The sequence below is a fragment of the Meriones unguiculatus genome (assembly GCF_030254825.1).
Source record: "Meriones unguiculatus strain TT.TT164.6M chromosome 13 unlocalized genomic scaffold, Bangor_MerUng_6.1 Chr13_unordered_Scaffold_45, whole genome shotgun sequence".
NCBI classification, from domain to species: Eukaryota; Metazoa; Chordata; class Mammalia; order Rodentia; family Muridae; genus Meriones; species Meriones unguiculatus.
In genome coordinates this window covers 2,730,836-2,741,984 of record NW_026843652.1, presented here as the reverse complement: position 1 = coordinate 2,741,984, position 11,149 = coordinate 2,730,836, and the positions used below count along the sequence as shown (strand labels likewise).

General features: G+C 36.8%; 1 protein-coding gene across 2 annotated transcripts in view; it reads right to left on the bottom strand.

The window, feature by feature from the left end:
- Window positions 1-208: 208 nt before the first annotated feature.
- Window positions 209-11,149, bottom strand: part of LOC132651310 (zinc finger protein 431-like) — a 41,159-nt gene continuing 30,218 nt past the window's right edge. For both annotated transcript variants that reach the window (XM_060376534.1, XM_060376533.1), the window contains exons 3-5: window positions 5,084-5,210; window positions 4,830-4,890; window positions 209-3,245 (exon numbers count right to left, since the gene is read on the bottom strand). In XM_060376534.1, the coding sequence (XP_060232517.1) occupies window positions 1,016-3,245; window positions 4,830-4,890; window positions 5,084-5,210 (2,418 nt within the window). In that variant the 3' untranslated portion in view covers window positions 209-1,015. The remainder of the gene's footprint in view (window positions 3,246-4,829; window positions 4,891-5,083; window positions 5,211-11,149) is intronic.

Genomic DNA, 11,149 nt, shown 5'->3' with positions numbered 1-11,149 from the left:
AATAGTTTCACAATGTTAAATAGTCTCATAGTCTAGTCTTTCTTTCCAGTATGAATTCTTTCATGACTTTGGACATGATTGTGAAGAGCAACGTTATTTTTCTCTTGAATTTTATTTTTTTCTTATCAGTTACATTTTATTAACTCTGTAAACCAGCCGTGTCCCGATCCCGCATTCCCCCCCAGTCCCTCCCTCCCTCCCTCATCTGCACCATGCCCCTTTCCAAGTCCACTGATGGGGGGACCTCCTCCCAATTCATCTGATCCTCTTTTATCAGGTATCTTCAGGAAGAAGAGCAAGTCTATATAAGGAAATGACTGTTTTGTGCAAAAGGCTTTACACATAGGACACATCCCATAATGTTTCTCTCCAGTGTGAGTTTATGTATTAGGAGACACTGTTATATGTAATGACTTTACCACCTTGGTTGCATTCATAAGGTGTCTCTACAGTATGAGTTCTCTTATGTTTTCAGAGATTACTGTTACATGCAAAGGCTTTATTTACCACATTGGTTACGTTCATAAAGTTTCTCTCCAGTGTGAGTTCTTTCATGTGTTAAGAAATGACTTTTACATACAAAGGCTCTATCACACTAATTACATTCATAAGATTTCTCTCCAGTGTGAGCTCTTTTATGTAGCATGAGACTACTGCTACATGTAAAGGCTTTATCACATTGGTTACATTTGTAAGGTTTCTCTCCAGTGTGAGTTTTTTATGCACCAGGAGACTACTGTTACATGCAAAGGTTTTAGCACAGTGGTTGCAGTCATAAGGTTTCTCTCTAGTATGAGTTCTCTTATGTTTTCAGAGATTACTGTTACATGGAAAGGCTTTATTTACCACATTGGTTATATTCATAAGGTTAATCTCCAGTGTGAGTTCTCTTATCTTTTAGAATACTGCTCTGTGTAAAGGCTTTGTGACATTCATCACATTCCTAAGGTTTCTCTCCAGTATGAATTCTTTTATGTCGTAGAAGGACACAGTTACATGCAAAGACTTTAACACACTAGTTACATGCATGAAATTTCTCTCCAGTGTGAGCTCTTTTATGTAGCAGGAGATTACTCTTAAATGTAAAAGCTTTACCACATTGGTGACATTTATAACGTTTCCCTCCAGTGTGAGTTCTTTTATGTACCAGGAGACTACTGTTATATGCAAAGGTTTTACCACATTGGTTACATTCATAAGGTTTCTCTCCAGTGTGAGTTCTTTCGTGTGTTAAGAGATGACTTTTACGTAGAAAGGCTTTACCACACTGGTTACATTCATAAGGTTTCTCACCTGTGTGAGCTCTTTTATGTAGCATGAGACTACTGTTACATGTAAAGGCTTTACCACATTGGTTACATTGGTAAGGTTTCTCTCCAGTGTGAGTTCTATAATGTACCAGGAGACTATTGTTACGTGCAAAGGTTTTAGCACATTGGTTACATTCATAAGGTTTCTCTCCAGTGTGAGTTCTTTCATGTGTTAAGAGATTACTTTTACGTAGAAAGGCTTTACCACATTGGTTACATTCATAAGGTTTCTCTCCAGTGTGAGCACTTTTATGTACCACGAGATGACTGTTACATGTAAAGGCTTTACCACATTGGTTGCATTCATAATGTTTCTCTCCAGTGTGAGTTCTTTTATGTAGCATGAGACTATTATTACATGCAAAAGTTCTAGCACATTGGTTACATTCATAAGGTTTCTCTCTAGTGTGAGTTCTTTCATGTGTTAAGAGATGACTTTTACGAACAAAGGCTTTACCACATTGGTTACATTCATAAGGTTTCTCTCCAGTGTGGGTTCTCCCATGTATTAGGAGATTACAATTCTGTGCAAAGGATTTACCACACTGCTTACATTCATAAGGTTTCTCTCCAGTGTGAGTTCTTTGATGTCTCAGGACACTACTGTTATATGCAAAGGCTTTACCACATTGGTTACATCCATAAGGTTTCTCTCCAGTGTGAGTTCTTTCATGTCTTAGGAGTTCATTATTACAAGCAAAGGCTTTACCACACTGGTTACATTCATAAAGTTTCTCTCCAGTGTGAGTTCGTTCGTGTCTTAGGAGATCACTGTTACATGCAAAGGCTTTACCACATTGGTTACATTGGTAAGGTTTCTCGCCAGTGTGAGATCTTTTATGTACTAGGAGACTTCTGTTACATGCAAAGGTTTTAGCACATTGGTTACATTCATAAGGTTTCTCTGCAGTGTGAGTTTTTTCATGTGTTAAGAGATTACTTTTATGTACAAAGGCTTTACCACATTGGTTACATTCGTAAGGTTTCTCTCCAGTGTGAGTTCTTTTATGTACCAGGAGACTACTGTTACGTGCAAAAGTTTTAGCACATTGGTTACATTCATAAGGTTTCTCTCCAGTGTGAGTTCTTCCATGTATTAGGAGATGACTGTTCTTTGCAAAGGCTTTTCCACACTGGTTACACTCATAAGGTTTCTCACCAGTGTGAGCACTTTTATGTACCACGAGATGACTTTTACATGTAAAGGCTTTACCACATTGATTACATTCATAACGTTTCTCTCCAGTGTGAGTTCTTTTATGTAGCATGAGACTACTGTTACATGCAAAAGTTTCAGCACATTGGTTACATTCATAAGGTTTCTCTCCAGTGTGAATTCTTTCATGTGTTAAGAGATGACTTTTACGAACAAAGGCTTTTCCACATTGGTTACATTCATAAGGTTTCTCTCCAGTGTGAGTTCTTCCATGTATTAGGAGATTACAGTTCTGTGCAAAGGATTTACCACACTGCTTACATTCATAAGGTTTCTCTCCAGTGTGAGTTCTTTGATGTCTCAGGACACTACTGATATGTGCAAAGGCTTTACCGCATTGGTTACATCCATAAGGTTTCTCTCCAGTGTGAGTTCTTTCATGTCTTAGGAGTTCATTTTTACATGCAAAGGCTTTACCACACTGGTTACATTCATAAGGTTTCTCTCCAGTGTGAGTTCTTTTGTGTCTTAGGAGATCACTGTTACATGCAAAGGCTTTACCACATTGGGTACATTCATGAAGTTTCTCTCCTATATGTGTCCTTTTATGTCTTAGGAGATGACTGTTCTGTGTAAAGGCGTTCCCATACTGGTTACATTCATACCGATCCTCAACAGTATGGATACTTTCATATGTGTGGGAACTACTGTGAGGTGCAAATATTTCATTATATTGAGTATCTTCAGAGGGTTTGTCTCCGCTTTCACTGTTTTCATACCTGCAAAGATAATAGGCACTTATGAAAACTTTACCACATTCATTACAATAATGAATATTTTTGTCCATGTCACTTAATTTTACAATTTGGTGTAAAGGTAAAGAGGAATAACATCTTGAGTTTTCATCATTATTTTTATATTCATGGTGTTCTCCATCTCTACGGGTTGTTTTGCATATTTGAAAAGAGCCATAATGGTAAAAATAAATGTAACCTGGCTCACATTTATACAATACTTTCTTCTATGAGATGTTTTACCATAGATTTGTAGAAAACTGCAAGACCTCGGAGCTTTAACACACTGACTGGATTAATAAATTTCCCTACACTGTGCGCCATATTAAATATGCAAAGATAACTGTAACAAACGGAATAATTTATATATTTCCTAAAACTTACATTTTCTGCAGTGTGATTTTGTGAGAATTCCTAATGAAGTTGAATAACCAGTTAGTTGATGTTGATGTACATTGTATGAAAGTGTGTCAGTATACGTGAATGCTGATTGCTGAGTCAGGAGAGAGCTAAGTGCTGATGAGATCATAGTATTTTTAATTCTGTGGCCCATCACCTGTCCTATATTTTCTAAACATTTGTCCTTATTTATTGGAAATCATAAAGAGCTGACAACTGATAGCATGGCATAGATGGGGGGCAGAACTTCTGAGTGAGAGGGAAGAAGAAAACAAATGACAGGCAATTCACCAGAAGGACAGTGAGGTTAACAGACAGACTTGAACATGAAGAAAAAGGTAGAGCTGGACATGCATTCGGACACTATACTTGGTTTATGTGTACTAGGGGAAAAAACGGATCAGTATCTGCCTAGTAAAACTGTCTAAGCTTTAAAATATTAAAAAGCTTTTGTGTCATTATTTGCACGGCTGGCAGCTCTTAATAACCCATGTAAAGCATAAAAGGTATCACTTTTTAAACATCTACTCAAAATGGAGACTACTGTACTTTTGAATTGTTCTGGGTGGTTAACTGTTTCATTCAATATATATATATTACTTGTATCCATTGTGATATATGATATACCTATTAAAAGAATGACATGGTTTCATGATGCATTCACACATTTGAGTTTTGTTCATCAGAGACATGTGCTATAGGGATTATGATTTTGCCGAAACAACATTCTTGAGTCTAAAAAACTGCTCTCCTCACAAAATTTAGCAACATTACTGCAAATATGAGTAACACCATTTTACTATGCACTAGTTGATTAGTATAATGTTTTGAATATACTTTCATCACCTATTTACTCTGAATACATTTGGCAATATCTAAGTTGTAGGAGACTAAACAAATTGCATTTCTACCTCATAGAGATAATGAGCAAATGATTTAAACATTGACCTTGTGTAAGGTATGATTTCCTTGCATTGTTTATTAGAGGAGAACCTTGCAAACACACATCAAATACCTAACATGGAGGCATATGGTTTAGTAACAAGTTAGTCACCATCAATAAATACACTTAAAGGAGTTCATTTACACTGCCTCTTCTCTTTCAAACTTCCAGAACATATTAAAATTTTCTCAGAAACATATTCATTTCAGCTTACACATGAAAATTACCTTGCATATCTTCTAGAACTTTGACAATGATCTTCCATATTATGACCTTCCCAATTGTAGCCTAAAATACAGTAAGAGAAAATGTATGATGCATTATTGGAAGTAATACAAAATTTAAGTTGTGATCTCTGGTCAATCAATGAACCATTCACCTCTTTCTTCCTCATCTTCAAGAGAAATTCCAGAAGCAGATCAATAATGAATAAAGAATTTTTTCCCATATTTTAAAAAGTAAAGAAAATTCATTGTTCTACCTATAGCAATGAGGTTCCTGTAGATCTCCAGCATTACATCTTTGTAGAGATTCCTCTGGGAAGGATCCAGCAAAGCCCACTCTTCTCGAGTGAAGTTCACATGCACATCATTGTAGGTCAATGCAGTCTAAAATATCCACACACGTATACAACAGAAAGAATGATACTTAGAACACTGGAAATGTATACTTCGTTTAAAATATTTTCAAAGTATTCTGGTGTTTCTTCTACTTATTTTGTGACACACAAGTTTTAATATAATAACTTAGCTCTTTTTAGGACGAAACTGAATAGAGAAGTTTACCTCTCTAATTTTTTCATCCTTTAACCAGGATTTAGATTTGCAAGAGAAATGTCAAGTAACAGATAGATAGATAGATAGATAGATAGATAGAGAGAGAGTAAACAGATCAACAATTCTGAGTCCACATCTAAGAAATAATATAAACGATTCCTTAATCTAATAACAATGGGCAGGCTGGGTGTATTTTCTGATGAGTTTAATTCCAAAACAAAGAAAACAGAGGCTGGTGTATCTCATAGAGCTGAATGCTAGCCTGCTCTATGCAATAAGTTCCAGGACACTCAGGGGTACATAATAAAATCCTGAATAATATTCAAAAATTAATCAAACAAACAAGATAAAAAAAAAACCTTAAAGATCTTTCTCAACTTTCTACAAAGAGTTATACATTCTCTCTAGTTGTGCAGACATGTCTAGAAACATTAAGTGCCTCATTTTAAACAGTAATATTAATACGATCTTGCTAAAATGAAACGTATGTTTGAACAATTACAAAAGGACAAATGAAAATACTAGTAATGTAAATGTTGATCATAAATAGGCAACATGGTGGATGGAGGTATGGCTCAGTGGTTAAGAACACTGTCTGTTCTTCGAGAGGACCTGGGTTAAATGCCCAGCACCCACATGACAGCTAATAGCTGTCTGTAACAAATATATTCAATAAAATACTCGCAAACCAAATCCAAGAACAACACATCAAAGATACACACAATGAACAAATAGGCTTAATCTCAGGGATACAGGGATTGTTCAACATATAAAAACCCATCAATGTAATCCACCATATAAACAAACTGGAAGACCAAGATTACATGATCATCTCATTAAATGAAATAAAGCCTTTGACAAAATCCAACACTCCTTCATGTTAAAAGACTTGGAGAAATCAGACATACAAGATATCAGGCACATACTTAACATAATAAAGGCAGTAAAAAGCAAGCTGATAGCCAACATCAAACCATTTGGAGAGAAACTAAAGAAATTCCACTCATATGAAGTACAGGACAAGGATGCCTCCACTCTCCATATTTCTTCAATATACTCCTTAAGTCCTAACTAAATCAATAAGACAACTGAAGGTTATCAAGGAGATACAAATTGGAAAGGAAGTATACAAATTGGAAATTCAAGGTATCACTATTTGCAGATGAATTACTTGTATACCTAGGTGACACAAGAAATTCTACCAGAGAATTCCTACAATTGACAATTTCCACAAAGTGGCTGGGATCACAATTAACTAAAAATTTCATCAGTCCTTTTGTATACAAATGAAAAATGGGCTGAGAATGAAATTTAGGAAACACCCTGAACAGTAGCCACAAACAACATAAAATATTTTGTTGTAACTCTAAACAAGCAAGTGAAATACCTCTATGACTAGAATTTGAAGTCTTTAAAGAAACTGAAGAAAATCTCAGAAGATGGAAAGATCTCCCAAACTCATGGATATATAGGATTAACATAGTAAAACAGCATTCTTTTTTTTTCTTTTTTAAAATTTTTTATTAATTACACTTTATTCACTTTGAATTCCCCCCTGTAGCCCACTTCTTCCTCCCCATGAAACACTCCCTTAATCCCCTTCTCTAAAACAGCATTCTTAAAAAATGGATTATATGAGTTCAATCCATTTCCCAACAACATTGCAACATAATTCTTTACAGACCTTGAAAAAGCAAACATTAACTTCAAATGGAGAAATAAAATACCCTTGATAGCAGACAATCCTACACAATTGGAATAAGGACACAGAAATAAATCCACACTCCTACTGAAACTTTACTTTCAACAAAGAAGCCAAAATCATACAATGGAAAAAGGACAGCATCTTCAACAAATGGTGGTAGTGTAACTAGATGTCTACAGGTAGAAAAATGCAAATAAAGCCTTTGTATCATCCTGAAGAAAATCCAGTCTAAGGGGATCTAAGACCTTCACCAGAGACTCTGAATCATTTAGAAGACAAGGTAGAGAAAAGTCTGGAATGTATTAACACAGGAGAACAGCAGCAGCACAGGCTCTGAGATCAACAATTAATAAATGGCATCTCAAGAAACTGAAAAGCTTCTATAAGTCAAAGGACACTATCAATAGAACAAAACAGCAGTCAACAGATTGGGGAAATATCTGCATCAACCATACATCAGACAAAAATGTAATATCCAAAATATACAAAGAAATTAAGAAATTAAACACCAACTAATCAAATAAACCAATTTAAAAATGGGGTTCAGAGCTAAACTGAGAAGTCACAACTGAGGAATCTCATATGGCCGAGAAACACTTAAGGAAATGATCAAAGTCCTTAGCCATCAGACAAATGGAAATCAAAACGACTCTAAGATTACATCTTACACCACTCAAATGACTAAGATGAAAAACTCAAGTGAAAACACATGCTGGTGAGGATGTGGAGAAAAGGGAACTTTCCTCCAGGGCTGATGGGAGTGCAAACTTGTACAACTTCTCTGGTAATCAAACTGGTGCATTTTCAGAAAATTGGGAATAGTTCTACCTTATTACCCAGCTATGCCACTCCAGGGAATACATCCAGAAGATGTTCCATTATAGAATAAGGACAATTGTGCTACTATGTTCATAGCTGTTTTATTCATAACAGCCAGAACTGAGGAATGGATAAAGAACTTCTGGTACACTTACACAATGGAATACTCCTCAGTTATTAAAAATGAGAAATCATGGAACTTGTAGGCAAATGGACTGAACTATAAAAGATCATCCTGAGAGAGGTAACCAGACACAGAAACACATTGCTTATAAGTGAATATTAGACCTATAGTACAAGATAATCATACTACAATCCACACACCCAGAGAAGCTAAGTAACAAGAAGGTCCATGTGAGGTTGCCAGAATGTCACTCAGAATAGAAAACAGAACAAACAGCAGAAATGGATGAAGAGAGGGAACTGGGCAGAAGTTGGAATGGGGTGGGAAACAAATGTGGGTATCAAATGTGGGGAGAATTGTAGTAGGAGGTGAGAGGGCTCAGAACAAGAAGGGAAACTGAAGGCATTTCTCTTTGGAGTCATTTGACAGGGAAGGTTCCTGATAGCATATGGGTGTGATCCTAGCTGAGACTCCTAACGAATGAACAGGGGAAAAGAGACATGGAAAATGAAGTGACTACCCCCAGGACTAGTGGAGAGAGGGAACAACAACTGAACCATAAAACTCATGATCCAAAAATTACCCTGCCTACAAGAAGTTTAGGGATAATGAGGGAACAAAGACTGAGGGAATGTCCAACCAATAATTGGGCCAGCCTGAGACCCACCTTAAACTAGTCAGCCAGCCAATGAAATTGTAAATGTTGTTTTGCTGTGCATGTAGAAAAGAGCCTAAATATGCCTGTTTTCTCAGAGGCTCCACCTAGTAGCCAATGGAGACAGAATAGTACTGGGGGAAAGACAGAAGAACGTGGAGGGTATAGGAAGCAACAAGACGACCAACAGAGACAAGTATCCCAGACTCAGGAGGGCTTACGGAAAATGAGATATCAAATAAGGAACATATATGTTCTGAACCTAGGCCTATTGAACTTATCTGTGTACTAAGGGCAGTTTGGTCCATGTGCGTTAAATGGTAAGTGAAGGGGACTGTTTCTTTTATGAACTCTACTGCCTGCTTTTAAATCCTCATCCCCTGTCAGGCGTGCCTTGTCTGGCTTTAGTGGATGAAGATATGTTCAGTCCTGATGTGACTTGATGTGCTGTAATGGGGTGATGCAGGGAGAGTAGGGCTCCATTTTTCTGGGAGGGGACGAAGAAGGGTGGGGGTGGACTGAGAACAGAGGAAGGAGGGATCGCCCTTTGGATGTAAAGTCAAAAAACAAACTAATCTCTTTAAAAAATTTAATACACTCAGAGAAAGAGAGAGACAGTGGGCTTGAGAGGGGATAGGGAGGGGGCTGTATATGAGATAGGAAATAAATGTAATAAATAAAAATAAAAAAACAATAATATTAATACATTCTCTGAAATATCAAGAGGCAAAACTGGCAACATGACCTTGACCATCAAATTAAAATGGTCAAAATAAACACCCCAAACTGTTATCAAATCTTCATATATCTGTCATAGCCTAAGAACTCAGTCATATTACACATATACAACATGCTTTTTTGAAATAAATCTCATTGTTTTGGAATTATATAGCCCCTCTAGAAAATTCTCTTACAAGGCAGAACTTCAGCATGATGTGCCCTGTAGTAACAAATGAGAACATAAAGAAGCATATGACTTCAAACAATACATACATACATACATACATTCTATTAAGCATTTTAATATTAACATTTGTAAAATATGTTGACAAAACAGAACACATTGGGGGTACATCTTCCATCCTTTGACTTGTACTCAGGAAGCTGACACATGAGAATCAAGAATTTAAACGTAGCCTTGACTAATTACTAATATCCAAGTCAGGTATGAAACAAACATCACCACCTAAGAAATCAGTCCCCAATTTTTAACTCTACCTTACTTAATTTTTTAGATCATGAGCAGAATAAGAAAGATCTAAGGAAAAATTACCACACAAATGACCTCCAGCTTCATTTTTCACGGAGCATATTTTCCACTGAAATCCTATAACCTCCACTTCCTCTGTATGCACTGCACTTCCAAGTACTACAGGAAGAGCCAATTAAGGTCTGGACTTTTGCCATCTCAAGTCCTGATATTTTCCACATTCCTCAAAAAAGAGAACATCTTCAGGTTTGTCCAGGAGCAAGGTCACTTTTGGCATAACTTTTTTCTCCTAACCTGCTACTGTGCTGCTGTGATTGAAACCCCTAACCCCAAATATCTCAGGTCATGAATGAGTTTACTTGTTTGGTCCTTTCAGATCAGAATCCATCATTTTGGAATCCTAGGATAGAATCTCAAGTTTCAAGAAAACTTAGGCAAAAACCATGGCAAATATTGTTTCCTGCCTTGCTCTCTTGTTTCTACATCGTCTCACACTCACCTAGCTTTTTTATCCAGCCCAGGGCCACATGCTTAAGGATAATTCCACTCTCAATGGAAGAACCATCTATAGAAATCATCAGTCAACACAATCTCTCACTTACATAGAAATCAGCCATTTTCTCATTACTTCATTTATTTTTTCCCTTTATATCCTGCTTGCAGCTCTGTATCTCCTCTTTTCTGGTATCATCCTCCCCACCTCTATCCCTTCTTCTCCTCCCTTTCTTCTCAGAGAAGGGGAGCCTCCCCATATCAACTCTCCTCAACACATCAAGTTACATACAAACTAAGTGCATCTTCTTCCAGTGAGGACAGACAAGGCAGCCCAGATAGAGAAAAGTTATTCATAAACAGGCAACTGTGTCCATGTGACAGACAGCCCCCATTTCAAATGCTAGATGACCTACACGAAGACAAAGCTGCCCATCAGCTAAATATGTGTAGTGTGCCTAGGTCAGCACCTGCTCGCTCTTTGGATGCTGGCAACCAGCCATTCTATGATGGCATGATACCAACTGAATTTACCATGTGAAAAAATAATTCAGAATTCTCAGCAGTTTTATGAAGACGTATTACACATAGAGACAAATATGACTTTGGTACTTATTTTACAACACAACAATGAAAATTGTGCACATTTTTTTGTGAAAGAATACAGCAAAAGTGCCAATAACAGAAGCCCAAAAATAAAGTCAAGATTTCATCAAGGACACTCAACCAAGAAAAACTTGAAGTAGACCAATGTTACCTCTGATTG